The sequence below is a fragment of the Rosa chinensis genome, chromosome 1, assembly GCF_002994745.2.
Source record: "Rosa chinensis cultivar Old Blush chromosome 1, RchiOBHm-V2, whole genome shotgun sequence".
Classification (NCBI taxonomy): domain Eukaryota; kingdom Viridiplantae; phylum Streptophyta; class Magnoliopsida; order Rosales; family Rosaceae; genus Rosa; species Rosa chinensis.
The window spans coordinates 51,859,501-51,876,084 of NC_037088.1; the positions used below are offsets into that span (position 1 = coordinate 51,859,501).

Genomic DNA, 16,584 nt, shown 5'->3' on the forward strand with positions numbered 1-16,584 from the left:
TTGAACTCTAAAAAAGCTAGCTATTTCGACAAAAAATGTAATATTTTGCCATATGTTGTACTTGGGTTGTGAGTATGATTGGTACCAAATGAGTTGGGTTGTGTTGTTTGTCTTATGCTACTAGTAAATTTTTCTTCCAAATTCCGCATCCTTTAGTAATTATGAAGTTGGTTTACAATAGAGGGGAAAAAAAGCAAACCTCAGTTACACGAACATGCTCCACAACTCTTCAATGTGTTATTCAAAGCTTGCAGAGCTAACGAGGACTTGACCGATTGATATATGAGTTTCATAGCTCATCACATTCACACCATTATGATACCAACCAAACTCCACCAGCACTAAAATACTTGTTAATGATTTTTTTTTTTTTTTAATCCAAAAAGTTTAGCTCGGTTAACACTTGACAACTTTCTGTTGTTCAGGTAGCTCAACGGGTTAGAGCAAAGGACTGAAAAGTCCTTGTGTTGGTGGTTCGATGGCTCCGGTTCGCCCGACCTGCCGGTCCGATCTAAAGAATTCATGGGTCGGCATGCGGGCGAGACAGGCGACTAGCACCTTTAGCCGAGGGTTAAAGGTTCTCCGCTCCTCATTGAATTGGCCTCTTTCATATCAACATTGAATTAGGTGGCCATAAACGACCCAATCCAAGTGACTAACCCACCAACACATTGAATCGGGCTTAACGGGTTGGGCCGCTGTGATCACTTTATGTTTCAAAATCTAAACAATGGACCAAAACCTACAAAATAGACCCAACTAGGGTAACTATATATATTTAGCCCGATAACCTCTTTCCTCTTTTTAAGAATTTTGCCCCTTTTGAAATACTTCCCTTACATATATACATATTGAAACGACCTTCTTCAAAGTCCTAATACGACATCGTTTAACCAATGGGAGCGTACGCTAAGCCATCCCTTATAACTATTCACCTGTGTTGGGGTTCTTCAGACCTAAACCCTTTTTCAAATCCACCACCGGAATTCTCCTCTCTTCCTCCCGCCAAAGCTCTCCAAATAAACCCTAGTTCTATTTCCGATCAAAAGAACCTCATAAAACCCTAGCCGTCAACACAAAAACCCTAACCTCTCTCTCTCTCTCTCTCTCTCTCTCTCTCTCTCTCTTTCAGCAATGGAGTGGAACCCCCAGGACCTCCACACTCTCTCTCAGTGCTTCGTCAACACCCTCTCTCCCTCGCCGGAGCCTCGCCGCCAAGCCGAGGCCATACTCGCCGATTTCTCCCAGAAGCCCAATTACGGCCTCGCCGTGCTTCGCCTCGTCGCCGAGCCCAGCGTCGCCGAGGAGATCCGCCAGGCCGCCTCCGTCAACTTCAAGAACCACCTCAAGGCCCGGTGGGCCCCCGCTCCCAACAACTCCGACGAGCCCAGGATCCTCGACGCCGAGAAGGACCAGATCAAAGCCCTAATCGTCACCCTCATGCTCAACGCCACCCCCAAAATCCAGGGCCAGCTCAGCGAAGCCCTAGTCCTGATCGGCAAGCACGATTTCCCCAGGCTCTGGCCCACTCTGCTCCCGGAGCTCATCGGAAGCCTCCACAAGGCTTCCCAGGCCGGCAACTATGCTTCCGTTAACGGTATTCTCGGCACTGCTAACTCTATTTTTAAGAAATTTCGGTATGAGTACAAGACCAATGATCTTTTGTATGATTTGAAATACTGTTTGGATAATTTCGCCGGAACCCTATTGGAAATTTTCTTGAAAACGGCTAATTTGATTGAGTCTGCCGCCAATGCCGGCGGAGGTAATGCGGAGGCGCTCAAGCCGCTGTTTGAGTCTCAGAGGTTGTGCTGTAGGATTTTCTTCTCGTTGAATTTTCAGGAGTTGCCTGAGTTTTTCGAGGACCATATGAATGAGTGGATGACTGAGCAAAGGAAATATCTAGCCAATAGTTATCCAGCGCTTGAGAATAGTGCTGATGGGCTTGCAGTGGTGGATGAGTTGCGCTCAGCGGTGTGTGAGAATATTAACCTTTATATGGAGAAGAATGAGGAAGAGTTTCAAGCTTACTTGAATGGTTTTGCGCTAGCTGTGTGGAATTTGTTAACAACTGTCTCTCAGGCATCGAGCCGTGATCAGCTAGCCGTTACAGCTATTAAGTTCTTGACTACCGTTAGCACAAGTGTGCATCATAATCTGTTTGCTGGTGACGGAGTGATACCCCAGATTTGTCAGGGCATTGTGATCCCAAATGTGAGGTTGAGGGATGAGGATGAGGAACTGTTTGACATGAACTACATTGAGTTCATCAGGAGGGATATGGAAGGCAGTGATCTCGATACCAGGAGGAGGATTGCTTGTGAGCTTCTTAAGGGGATTGCTACCAATTATAAACCACAGGTTACCAACTTGGTTTCTGTACAGATACAGAATTTGCTGACCTCTTTTGCCGCAAACCCATCTGAGAATTGGAAGGATAAGGACTGCGCAATATACTTGGTTGTATCACTTGCTACTAAGAGGGCTGGTGGCACTTCTGTTACGACTGATCTTGTTGATGTTCAGAACTTCTTTGGGACAGTGATTGTTCCAGAACTGCAGAGTCAGGATGTGAATGGATATCCAATGCTTAAGGCGGGCGCATTGAAATTTTTCACAATGTTCCGGAATCATATACCAAAGCCTATGACATTACAATTTTTTCCAGATTTGATTCGGTTCCTTCGTGCAGAGTCCAATGTAGTTCACTCTTATGCTGCAAGTTGTATTGAGAAGCTTTTGCTGGTAAAGGATGAGGGTGGACAAGCAAGATATACTTCAGTAGATATTTCTCCAGTGCTGCCACAACTGATGACCAACCTCTTTGAGGCTTTGAAGGTTCCAGAATCTGAGGAAAATCAATATGTGATGAAGTGTATTATGCGAGTTCTCGGGGTTGCAGACATATCCCGTGAGATTGTTGGACCTTGTATTACTGGGTTGACATCAATACTCAACAAAGCTTGTGAAAACCCCAAGAATCCAGTATTTAACCACTATGTTTTTGAGTCTGTGGCTGTCCTTGTGAAACGAGCATGCGGCAAGGATGCCTCTCTCATATCGATTTTTGAGATAAACCTTTTCCCCAGTATCCAGAAGATATTGGTCGAAGATGTGCAAGAGTTCTATCCTTATGCACTTCAGCTGCTGGCTCAACTTGTTGAGTTGAACAGGCCACCCATTCCACAGAGTTACATGCAGATTTTTCCAATGCTGTTGTCTCCTGACTCGTGGAGAAAGGCTTCCAATGTCCCTGCTCTTGTGCGTTTGCTTCAAGCATTCCTTCAGAAGGCACCCCATGAGCTCAACCAAGAGGGCAGGTTGAGACAGGTCCTTGAGATTTCCAATAAGCTTGTCTCAGCCCGTAGTACTGATGAACAGGGTTTCTATGTGCTAAATACTGTTGTTGAGAGCCTTGATTTTAATGTGATTGCGCCTTACATTGGTCAGATTTGGAGTGCACTTTTCACAGTTCTCCAAAGCAGGCAGACAGGAAAGTTTATCAAGTGTCTATTGATTTTTATGTCACTCTTTCTGGTCAAACATGGCTCTACAAACCTTGTCGATTCAGTGAATAGCATTCAGGCCAACCTATTTCTGATGATCTTGGGGCAGTTTTGGATACCTAATCTTACACTTATTACAGGAGTCATTGAGACTAAGTTGACTGCAGTTGCATCAACCCGACTTCTGTGTGAATCTCAAATGCTTCTGGATGCTGCAGCCGTTGAGCACTGGGGGAAACTGCTTAACAACATTGTAACCCTTCTTTCACGAACAGAGCAGGACAGGGTTGAAGAGGATCCTGAAATGCCTGAATTTTCAGAAAATGTTGGATATTCTGCCACCTTTATTCGGCTGCACAATGCTGGGAAGACTGAGGATGATCCGCTGAAAGATATAAGAGATGCAAAGGAATTTTTGGTGACTTCGTTGGCTAGGCTTTCTGCGCTTTCCCCAGGCAGATACCCTCAAATCATCAGTCAATATGTTGAACCAACCAATCAGGCAGAACTACTTCGTCTCTGCAACTCTTATAACTGCCAAATTGTTTAAGTGAGTATAAAACTGCAAACTTCTTCTTTGCTTTTTGATTATGCACGATTTTCTTTTGTTTCTGATGGATAAGTTTGGAGCATGTCTTGATTACAATCTGGAACTATTTGTGTTGATATTTAGTTTTGGCCATAATATGTAGCATAAATACGTGAAACACAATGAGGCTTAAAGTTGAGTCTGTTGTAGACTCTGAGTCTGATCTGTTCTGATATCAAAAGGTGTTGCTTTGTTGGTTTGTTTCTAGCATAAGAATGTCTATTGGATCCCGTCTTTGTCGTTATTCTTTCCTATTCTCTTTGAAATTTTAATCCATCCCTTTTCATTGGTATGACCTTGTTAACTTTTATCTATTCTTCATTTATAATTTCTTTTTCAAATTGATATATTTCATATTTGTGTGAAGTGTATTCACAATTTATGTGTGTATAATGCTGTATATCTTAGTAATGTTTTTTTCATTGGTATACTAACATGTGTGCATTTGTTTTATGTATTAAATATTGCCACTTCAGAAACTACAGGTTAGAAGTGGATAACAAAACATAGTATTCTTGGGAAAAGCTATAGATTAGAAGGGTAGTACTGCAGTAATCAATAGCTTGAAAGTATATGTTTACCTGGAAATACAGTAGATCTGTGTAAACATTGAGGAGATTTCAAGGGAAATAAATAATTCAATGATTTGATCAGTTAATATTACTATGGTACAAGAGAAAATAACAGTATCTAATCGAACACTGGTAGATTAAGTGCTGGTAATAAAAAAAAGGCCGGGTTGCTGTATTGAGGTATAAACAGTAACTCAAGAACATTTGAGTTTAATGATTTCGGGAGACATATAAGGAAGTTAAATCTACAAAACTCCACGGTCTACAAAAGTAGTGCTAAGACCACATGCTCAAAATCTGAAAGTAATGTGTGTAGGTCTGAAGTTAAATCTGAACTGGCCAAAAAAAAAAAGTCATCTTCTAGATTATTGTGCTTATGGAGAAATCTGTTTGCTCAAGTTTCATTTGGGGAACTGAAAGCGACAGAGCTCTGGTTGAACATGCGCTTTCTTTAAAATTTGATTTGCCTAATATATAGTGCTCTTATTTACTGTTAACTAGAGATGTGTAATTATGGGAGATCATGTTGTATGCATTTCTTGGACTGGGATCTTCTTTGTTTAGATGTGTCTTGTAGTGGCAGATATTTGGCCTTGTTGGTTCGGTATTCAGGGGTTTACACCAATATGTTCAAGTGGTTGTCTAGTTGGTCCTCTAGGTATCCGGAACATCTGAAATCTGCTGAACTTTTTCCTAACCTCTAGCATATTTGTCTTTATTTATCTATCAACGTTTAACAATATGCTGTTACAAGTGAGTGTCTACCTCGGATATAGTTCAAATTGTCAAGTGCATGTAGAAGTTTTTGTTATTGCATATCAGAGTTAATTTCATTAACCTTCTAAGCGAGTTAGGTTAATGCACTTATTTACTAGTCCCCTTTAGATAACTTTTTTTCTACTTCTTTTGTTCCTGTTAAATCAAAATTTAATAACTGCTGCTAAAAATAAATTATCTAATGGTTGTGTGTGAACTTTCAGGACTTCGTGTGGCTATGAAGATGAGGGCATTTTATCTTCATTGAATCTCCGTCAGCATGCATTTGTGAGCAACCATTACTGTCTCTTAGTCAACGGTTGTAGATGAGATTATCGTCATCTCTGCAACTCCTAAGATGTTCTGCAGATATGATAAGGGATTTTTTGTTACACTTTTTGGAGTCGTCTTCCATGCATAGCAATCACCTAGTGGTTAATTGCGTACTACATCATCATGGGAATTTCTTCAAGTCCTCAGTTGTCTGCATATGTTGTTGTCATGTAAACTTGCTTTTGTCCAATATTATTGCATGTATACATTATTGCATCGCTATAATTTTAATGTTAATGACATCTCAGTTGGTTTAAGTGAGTAAGGTTGGCATAATTTTCTTGTTTCTACCAAAATCGAGTAATCTTTCTGCCTTAGTTGAAGCCGACATATAATTTGTTTACTTGGGCTAGAAGGATTCCTCCTTTTTGGGTCTGTGCTTTCCCAGTATTAAGTTTTAATATAGTGGGAGAAGAAAACTGGAAGCTTTAGTTAAGTTTTTTTAGATTGTAGTGGGCGCATGTTTTCAGCACTCATGAAATATATGCAAGGGGCGTATCATCAAACTTGTTTCTGGGGTTCCTATGCTTTGCCATATTGTATTAGTGCACTGCATCTGGAGCACAATAGTTTTTGCGCAATCTGCGGTTCCTTAACTGGTTCAAGATCTTGTTGCAAATGCTATTGGTTGTGGCCAGATCACTAAAGTTTTGCACAAGATTTGTAAAATCTAACTATTGTTGTTGTTAGCATTATAAACAATCTTTCTTATTCAATACAAGAACATTCGATCCATAAAAGAGAAAACAAAGCAAAATACTCCCATCACCTATGGAAAACTTGTGAGACAGTTGTTTTATACCCCATTGTTTATACCTCTCAAGGTCCATAACCTCCTATAGGACAAGACACCCCATCTCATTGGCAGATGGAGACCCAGTCTTCCATCCCATGAGTGCTGCCTCGGTTTGAGCCCAATGGCCTACGACCCTTTTGAAAAATAAAAGAAAAATATGAAGTCAGTGGACCAAAATCAAAAGGTTTCCTCCCTTTCCCTATTTTTTTTTTTGGTTACAAAAAGTTTAGGTAAGAGGGAGACTTCCCTACATTATCAAGGTCAGGGCAAACTTACGACCTTAACCTAACAGGATTTACAAAACTGGCCAGTGTCCCAGCCCAATTCATTGGTATGGAATTATGCAGGACATTTTCTAAATTGCCCACCAAATGAGAGATTGTTGGTAGCGGAGATCGAATTTGTATGAATTTATACCTCAAGTCCGCCATTACCAACTGAACCAACTCTGATCGGCATTCCCCCCTTTCCGTCATGAAACAATAACCGGGTTTTTCATCAGCCAATGAATTTCTTAAACAAGCACCAAGTGATGTTAAAACAAAAGTGTAAGTGATAATAAAAATTAGGAATGCTGTCAGTTTTGCTGGGCTGCTCAACTGACATCCACTAAAGATAATTAGGATTCTTTTTGGAGGCTTAATTAGTGAATGGTTGACATGAACTGTATCATATTAAGTGTCAAATGGAGGTTTCTTACCAACAAGCCTTGTCCAATCCCAAATATTTTGGTACCTAGGAAAAAAAATTATGATTGTCATGTCTTTTGGGTACCCCACCATATGGCCAATGGTCCCTATCTATGCTGATAAACCTAGACTCACCATCATCACTGAATTGATGGTCCAAAGGCCATTTCCAATGACCAATCCCATTTTTGCTAACCTACTTAGAGGTGAGTTTACCTAATTTGAACAATCCTTTGCCATCTATATCTCTATGGCTCACTTTGTGTATCAACGAAAAAAGGTTGTAAATGCTCCAAGGTATTTATGGTGCATGATGGAAACAGCACGGTGGACAACCCAACAAACCTAAATATCCAATAGAGAAAAGGATAACATTATCCAAAAGAGAGATTATTCAGAGCACCGTCGTGCACTTGCACCAACATAAATGAATGGTTAGATTGCATTAAATACACTTTTTGTTTATTAAAAATAAAGTTTATAATAAATATCAAGGGTTGAGATTATTTTATAAGGGTTGGGTCACTTACACCGTCGGTACATAGAATAATTTCCATATCCAAAATTGTCCAGCAATTTACTTCTGTTTTTAGTCAGGAGCGTAGAGAATTTTTAATTTTAGATAAAAACTAAACTGTTGGAGAACTGACCAAAGACCTTGCACTTGATTGTTCTCCAGTGGTGGACTTCTACAAGTCATATTCTATAATTCTCATCATCCTCGTATGAAAATAAGATGACAATAGATTCATGAATCATCGATCCATATGACAGGTTAGAGAATATTATATACCTACATTTCCCTAATGTCCAAAAAATAATAAGACCTTTATTTTCCCCTATATGACCATATGGGTTCTCATACATGCAAGAGGTAAAAGATAACTGTTGAAAAGAGTCTCACAATCTCACTGTGTGATTTTTACTTGTTAATTTTTATATGTAAAGAAAATATATATGATGATAAAAATGGTCTAAATATGCTTGATCCGTAAATGAAAGTTTAAATTCATAAGCGGGTTAGAAAAAAAAATGCAAAGTATATTTTACTACCCTATAGTTTTCCTCAACAACAATTCAATTCACTTCCTCTACTTTGAATTCTGAAAATTCACCAACCCTTGTCAGGAAAAATATACAAAAAGCAACGCCATCCATGTTAATTCTCCATTCGTTTTTTTGTTAAATGCTAACAAAACTAACATGGGAGTGATGGGACCATGTCTTTGTTGACAAGGATAACCATAGTGAAAAAAGAAAAAAGAAAAAAGAAAAAATAATGCCCATGCTTGTGTAAGACATGTTGATGTTTGCGAGTAACAATCCCACCATATCCTATACTTGGGCAACAACGATATCTTGCCATTGAATGAAATGATACATCTTTTTTTAACAAATCCAAATAGGGCAACTATCATTCATCGAAAGTCAGAAATGACTATTACACATCCTCCCTCTACCATTAAGGGGTTGATAAAGAGTTTGTGGTAGTAGCACAGTGATACATACATTAGGTACAATCATTTGACGGTTTCATGCTCCGAAAGGAAGCCTATAAATTATTACCTACTACATAATAAATAGGCCAAGAAAACAAGACTAGATGATGCTCACTAAAAAACAAGAAACATAGCTCCCTAACAAAGTTGGAACAACTAGAAAATGGTTTAAGCAACATAAGAAATGAATTTCTTTTTTTTCTTGAGTGAAAATATAAGAAAGAACTTTCTAGCATTTTGTTAAAATTAAAAAAAAAAAAAAAAGAATAGTATGATTGAGAATGCTCATTATTTGAACCAAGCTTTTGCATATTTCTCTTTTCACTGTGGTATTGGACCCAGCATAGTTCAGCTACTCATGCTTGTCTTCAGTCTTCACATGTTCTAACATGAATTATGACTTCAAACGGATGCCTATTTCTCTCCTCAAATTACATATAGGCGCCAAATTAACTAACTAAACTTGACTACTTAATTATTCTATGTAGGGCTAACCTAGTCCAAATAGTGCTAAAATCTAGGTTGGAGAAAAATGAAAAGAAGTAAAGGAGTTAGGTACCCAAGTACCTCATAATGTGTTAAGGTTTAGGGCAGTAAAGAAACATAACCAGAATTGGTCTCCACATGGGGTTTGCATTCAATATCAATTGTCCCACCAATCATGTATTTTCACAATAATTAATGTCACACAAGGAGGGTACATCCCCTAGAGGGAGGTCACACTCTCCCTCTCTCTCTCTCTCTCTCTCTCTCTCTCTCTCACACATGTCACACACATATACCCTTTAACTTTAGCATCAGCCTAACCCAAAGTAACGGTAACAGTTTGGAAGATTCTTCCAAGATACCCAATCTTTTTAGGAAAAGAAATAATAGCGAGCAAAGGAGATGCTTAGGAGAGGTCAAAAGAAGCCATCTTGTTAGCATTAGTCACCAAATGATCAATGTTACAACTTTATTTTGTCAATTTTAAGGGATCTAATCTCCAATCTAAATGGAATCTATACAAATGAGATAGATAAGATTATTATACGATAAGTTAATTTAATTTTGGTTTATGTATTCCAATTGGAGTAATTGTATGTGTATGATGGTGACATTAACCCTTGATATCTAAGTGATCCTTAAGAGTTGAGCAATAGTCGTTTTGTTATTTTAAGCTTAGAATATGCCTTTTGATCAAAACATTCATATTCTACATAATGGATTCTCAAATAACTAGAATTAATTATTGTGTCTGGCATGGCGTTGCTTCCTTTGTTCTACATCAAAGTGTCAAAGGGATTTTCTTTTTCCTTATTTCTTTCCCTTATTAGTGAGGGTGGAGGAAGGAAACGGTTTGGGTCAAAAAAAAAAGAAAGAAAAAAAAACTTGCTTAATGTTTGAAAAGATGCAAAGCAAGAATCAAATCTTCATGTGTAGTTTTAGTCTAAAGTTTGTTCTTAAACATACTCACATTATAATCACATTATTCTTTGGAACAAAGGGTACGTGCATGAAATATTTATAATTTATTAAATAGTGCCTACAACTATCTCTTGCTTAATTTCACAATTGTAGAAGAATATTATTAATTGCAACATTTCAGCTATTGTGATATGTAATTTTTATTGTAGGTTCATTTAAATTTTGTTTATTGAATGGTTCAAAATAATTCAATGTATTAAATTGTCTCGAGCACATGTATTTATTTCATTTTGAGTCTCTAAATTCTTGGAGTGATAATCATCACTCACCATTTTTTATCACCTAATTGACACAATCTGGTCATTTCTCATAACTAGTGGTACAATGGATCATACAAACTCAACATAAAAATTGACAAAAATAACTAATTATACACAAATCCGAGGAACCTTTCCTCATCTCTCACTGCTCAAGCTAATCTTCTCCGTGTGATAATATTTAATACAATTAGGTGGTGTTTGTTACGTGGGACTATTATCCCCCACCTTATTTCCTATAATAGTCTAGGACTCTTCTAACCTGGGATATGCTATGTTAATACATGACCCATGTTTGGTACTGCTTAGGACTAAAGAGCAGAATAGTCAAAATAGTCATATCCCATGTTTGTTTGTGTATTGGACTAAAAGTTGGTAATTTGTAGAGACATGAACAATTTTATGAGTTTGTGAGAAGAAAGGAAAATTGGAATGAGAAAGCTGAAGACAAATCCAGAAATTGTATCCCTTACGTGACCAGTTACAGTTACTTGGTCAGTGACATGGTCAGTTACTTAACCAGTTACAGATACTTGGTCAGTGACATGGTCAGTTACTTGGTCAGTGACATGGTCAGTTACTTGGTCAGTGACATGGTCAGTTACTTGACCAGTTACAGATACTTGGTCAGTGACATGGTCAGTTACTTGGTCAGTGACATGGTCAGTTACTTGGTCAGTGACATGGTCAGTTACTTGACTAGTGACATGGTCAGTTACTTGGTCAGTGACATGTTCAGTTACGTGACCAGTTACATGACTAGTTACAGTTACTTGACCCAGAATTGATCAACATCCAAAATCAATGAAAACAAACAACCAAATAAGAAGATAAAAACACAGACGTTGTTAAAAGAAAGAAAAAACCCAGAATTGATCAACATTCAAAATCAATGAAAACAACCAACCAAAGAAGAAGATAAAAACACAGACATTGTTAAAAGAAAAAAAAAACCCAATCTTGAAATTGATCAATTCTTAGCAAATCAAGCTACCCAGACACCAATTGTTACAACCCATAAACAATTGTTAATAGAAAATCAATCCATAGTCTTTAATTTAACAAATCACAGTAGATACATGAGAAGAAGAAGCTAAACAGGGTTGAAGGGAAGAGGGAATCAGAATCAAAGCAAAAGGAGCATGACATAGAAAAGAAATTGAACATAGAAGTTCAAGGAGGATGATGCGCGATCGAGAGTGGAGAGACGAGGCTGAAGCACGAAAGAGAAGGAGAGACGAGGTTGAAGCGCGCGAAAGGGAAGGAGAGACTAATGCGTTGTTGAAGCCCGTGCTTCCACAGTCCGATGAGTTTTGGGGGTTCTATGTAAGAAGGTCGGGAGCTGATGCGGGGACTCTCTAATCTCATTTAATTGAGTCCTCATGTGTGCCAAACGTGGGATGAGTCTTATTTTCTTATATAAGTTACTCCAATCCAGTCCAGTCTCATGTAACAAACATAGCCTTAGTGCTTTGCTTTGGAGACAATGGTTCTCATTAGTCATTACAAGTCCAAGTTGGACTAGATAAATATAGTTTAGAAACCAAGGGTGATTCCCTTCAAAGCTCTGCTGCACTCCCCTCCTCACGTCTGGGTCAAACACTCAAATGCACAAACGACATATGAATCATGCATGTGGTGGTGTTCCAAAAGCATCAAATTCAACACTGGGCCACCCCAACATCTTACAAAGACTAATTTTTTGGTCATGCATGGGGTTATCAAGTCATTAAGAGATTTGTGATTATTTACTCATGAAATAAAAATCAATAGGTAATTTAACAAAAATTCTTCTATACATCAGTAATGTAAGTGATCCGGCATCTGTTAGATTATTATAGTCAATGGTATTTGTTGTTTTTCATTTTTAATAACCGAACAGTGCACTTGAAGTTATCTAGCTGTCTATTTCTGTTGGTATAAGTGCACATCGATACTCTGAATCTCTTCGCAGTGCAGCGCTCATGACGGATCAATTTAGTATGATACCCATGTCGCTTGTAATATGGACACAAGTTGAATCGGATGTTTTTTGTATGATCTGATGGACTCGCATGTTTAAGCTTACCTAATGGAGGCAGAAGTCTTTTTTCTTTACAATAAGCTAATTGGGGTGCGTGTGATTGCAACTACAACAACCCTGTAGAGGTTAATTGGCATCGGCGAATTTACCTAGCCATTTTTCGGGTGGTGCAGGTGAGTAGAGTGCATACAAGACCTAGACATGGTGGTTTAACGGTGGGCTCGACGGTGAGGTTTCTAGAGTTTTGGTTTCATCTTCATCGATTTTTACTATAGGTCTGAGGACATCATTCCATGTTGAGTGGTTAGAAACTAAAGCTCGGGTAGTAGATAATCGTGGGTTGAATCTTCCGAGCTCGATGGTGTTTCGGTTTCAAATTCTAAATGATGTATTAGGTAATCCATTCAGAAACCTGAATTCTCGAGAGGGGGGAGATCGCCTTCACTTCTTAAGGATATGAACCATGTTGTACTTTCAATTTACTAGTACTATTAGTCACTCATTAGCTAGTTACTTACTTTACTGTATTGAAATTTACACTCTTACATGACAAACTCCGTTATGCTTCAGTCTTATCTTTACGAAAAAAATATTCTTTCCCTTACTGCTTTTTATGCTTTTCATTTTTATCAATACTATTAGTCCTACTTATACTTCTTAACTTAATGTTTATCTATGTGCATGTTGTGTGATGACAGTGCTTGATAGATATAATTTCTTTACACATATGTCTTCATCATCTATTTCCTTTTTCATTAAATGATAAAAATTTATACTTTTGGTATGATGGGTGTTGATCTATAAATCGATCAAACATGGACTGAATTAGTCCATAACTTGATTCGATCCAATTTGAAAACTAACCGGATCTGATAAGATTCGGGGTCAGAAAATACTTCGATCTGATATGATTCGATAAAAAAATAATCAGATCAGATCTAATCCATAAGAAAAACGGCATAATTTGATCGGATCTAATAAAGGAAAACTAGATTTGATTTGAGAATCTAATAACAAAATGTATACTTGGCTCGTTAGGTTATATGATGTGCCATCAGATAATGTGACCTAAAAATAAAAAGATAAATATTGGTAAGAAAATAGGTAAGTAATTTTTTTGTTGTTGATATGATAGGTAAGTAATTTTGCATCATATAAATTAGATGGAATCACATTTGATCCATATTGATAAATGTATTCAATGAGTTGCCAGATTTACTCATAATAGTATAAGATAAGCTGTAGATCAATTTGCTCAGTTATGGGTCCATACAAGTGAGTGGAGCGACCAAGATAAATTCAGTGATGTCGAGGACCAATTTTCCTGATTTAGAGATCTAGTGAACATACATTGCCAAGATCATGATCTAGCTAGGATTGTTCTGTGATTCAAATGGTTCTTATCTCAATCTCCATGATATTTTTAACTGACAATTTGATGGGGAGAATCGAAGATTAGATGAAGAAGAATGAATGAATCAGGATTTGGAAAAAAAAGAGTGAAGAATGAATCAGAGCAGGGGAGGAGTCACATAAGGGCCGTGACCCACTAGAGTATAAGTACAAATATATATTTTGCTTCAACATAGTGTAACAAATCTACTCTAGTGTAGTGGCTGTTTGATTGAGTTAATAATAGCATAGGTATGAGTTTGATGCTCCTTGCTGTAAGCTTTAGGGTTCTATTTTTTGTCTTCTTCTTTTTTTGTCTGAAAATGTGGGTTTATGTATGTAACTATATATTACATATGTAGTTAATTATATATTACGTATGTAGTGCTATTGTTCTACTTTTGAATTATAAAAGTTGATGTATATAGTTATTGCTTTAAACAATTTACAAGATGTATATTACTTTAGTTATTATTATTATTTTTAATTAAGTTTTGATATTTCGTGAGTGCTCCACCTTAAATCAAAATCTGGCTTCGCCGCTGAATCACAGGAATGAGAAAGAAGAAGGGAGGCTTGATTAGATTGAGTTTTAGGAGTACTCAGGTTGGACCAAACCGACTTTCTCAATTTACTTATGTTTCCGAGCATTCTGACTAAAAATAAGAGAAACACATACGATAAGTGTAGTCGAGCTAGTTTTGTGACTACATTTCAAAATGCCTGACCTTCTATAGTAGGAGTGTAAGACTATCCTATTTAGCTTCATAGCTAGTTACTAGTTCCAATAGTAAATAAGTTAAACGAGACAGTAAAACTAGTAATCAAGTTTAGGTTTGATTTTTTACTTTTCAAAAGGGGTTAATGGTTCGCATTGTTCAAGGACTTGGAAACAGAATGTTCTGTATCGGAGACGAAAAAACTAGTAGCTTCACGACACGTCGGTACGGAACCGACACACCACGTGGCTAAAGCTTAATGAGCATTACCACTATGACGTGTCCCGTGGGGCCGAATACCAGGTTTCTATTTATTTTATTATTATTATTATTTTTTAATCTTCGGGAGAAGGACCACCCAAACAGATCGGCATGGGTGTCTGCAGTCTCACGCGTTTTTTTTAGCAAGTGCTTAACACGCGTGCAGTGACATTGGCACGTAGTGGCAAGAGGCGTAATAAGGAGTGGTTTACGAGGGTAAAGAAGGGAATAGAAATTCTCTGCCGGGTTTACACGAGATTGTATTGCCTGCCACGACGAGGACAGGAAAAAAGGCAACGGGAATAGACGCCGTTAGTCGTTACAGATTACTGGTTTTGGAGGGGGGGGGGGGGGGGGGGGGAAGGGGGCGGGGAAGCATTAATATCTCGGCCGCCGTTATCGGACGGATCAGATTCTATTCCGTGCTTTCCCGTGAGACCTATATACATCGTACATTACTAGCTCCTAGGCTTTCTGGTACGATAGCTCTCAGCTAGGAAAGAGATGTGTCATCACAAAAAAAAAAACACAAGTAATTTATGAAAACAAAATTAACATATTATCTCAAAAAAAAAAAAAAAACCCTATTTAGAACCAACAAAACAAAAAAACATGTCTAATGTGAATGTTATACCTAATTTTGCAAGGTTTACAGCTATCAATCAAAGTCATGACTGTTGTGTTTATTGAAGTTGTTACGATCACTTCAAGGGCTTTTTACTTTTTTTTTTGATAAAAATTTCCACACTATCATTTTCTCTTCTATATTATGTAGGGTTAGAGTTCTCTTTTATTTTTCTAGTTTTGAATTTTCTTCAGTCAATTTAAGCTTCATTAAGAACTTTTGACACACAAAATGGATATCAAGTGTGAAAATGTACAGAATTCAATGAATTATGAATAGGACGTTAATCAGGAAATACAATTTAAATATAGTCATTTGAACATGATTTCAATGTTGGTGAGCTAGATGTTATGGTAGTAAGAGCAAACCTAGACAAAGTTTTTTTTGGACAAGCTCATGGCTCTGTCTATTTAAAGAAGGAAAAAAGACCAATAAGATTGAGCCTCACCTAGAGAGGTTGCTATCTTTCGACCTCTCTTGCACAGTTGAGATGTCACTTTATAGTGTTTTGATGCTTGCATTATCCACCTATTTTTAGTTGTGCTCTATTGCGATCGCTAATATTAGTGTAGTATTGCATTAGGAAAGCTCTTATGACGAGTCACTTAGCTTGGTGGGATGTCAAATTATCTGATTATCATTTCTCTTTCTTTTCTAAAAAAGACCCTTGAAAACATTTTAAATTACTGTAGAACCTTTATTGGAACCAAGATTTAAGAAATGAAATCCTCTTAACTCACCTAAATCTTTGTAATATCATAAATGAAAATGGGTTGAGTTCCAAAACATTTTATTTAATAAACTGCACGAGCAAACATTTATTTTCTTAGAAGAATGGTGTTTGTACTCATGTTAATGAGCTCATTAAAAGCTCAACTCCATTATTCTCTTTTATTGCAAAATCAATTCTTTTTTTTGACTTTGTCAAGGGAACCCAAAGGCTTATTAGACTCAAGATAAATCCTTTCGGCGCATGTTAAATGCTCCAACAATGCACAATGCCTGGTCACTTTGACAGTTTTAAGGTTCGAACCTAAGTTGGGGAGCACACCCAACTAGGCAAGAACCACTAGACCATTTGCAGTGGTTTTGCAAAATCA

The 16,584-nt window shown here is 37.6% G+C and overlaps 1 protein-coding gene across 1 annotated transcript; it reads left to right on the plus strand.

Annotated features, from left to right (window-relative positions):
- Positions 1–912: 912 nt before the first annotated feature.
- LOC112182035 (exportin-2) lies at positions 913–6,032 on the plus strand. The gene is made up of 2 exons (XM_024320464.2): positions 913–4,056; positions 5,648–6,032. Exon 1 carries the CDS (start codon positions 1,135–1,137, stop codon positions 4,054–4,056), a length of 2,922 nt encoding a protein of 973 aa, XP_024176232.1. The 5' UTR covers positions 913–1,134; the 3' UTR covers positions 5,648–6,032.
- Positions 6,033–16,584: the final 10,552 nt, after the last annotated feature.

Coding starts and splice junctions, on each gene's coding strand:
- LOC112182035 (XM_024320464.2), top strand. CDS start 1,135: ATGGAGTGGAACCCCCAGGACCTCCACACTCTCTCTCAGTGCTTCGTC.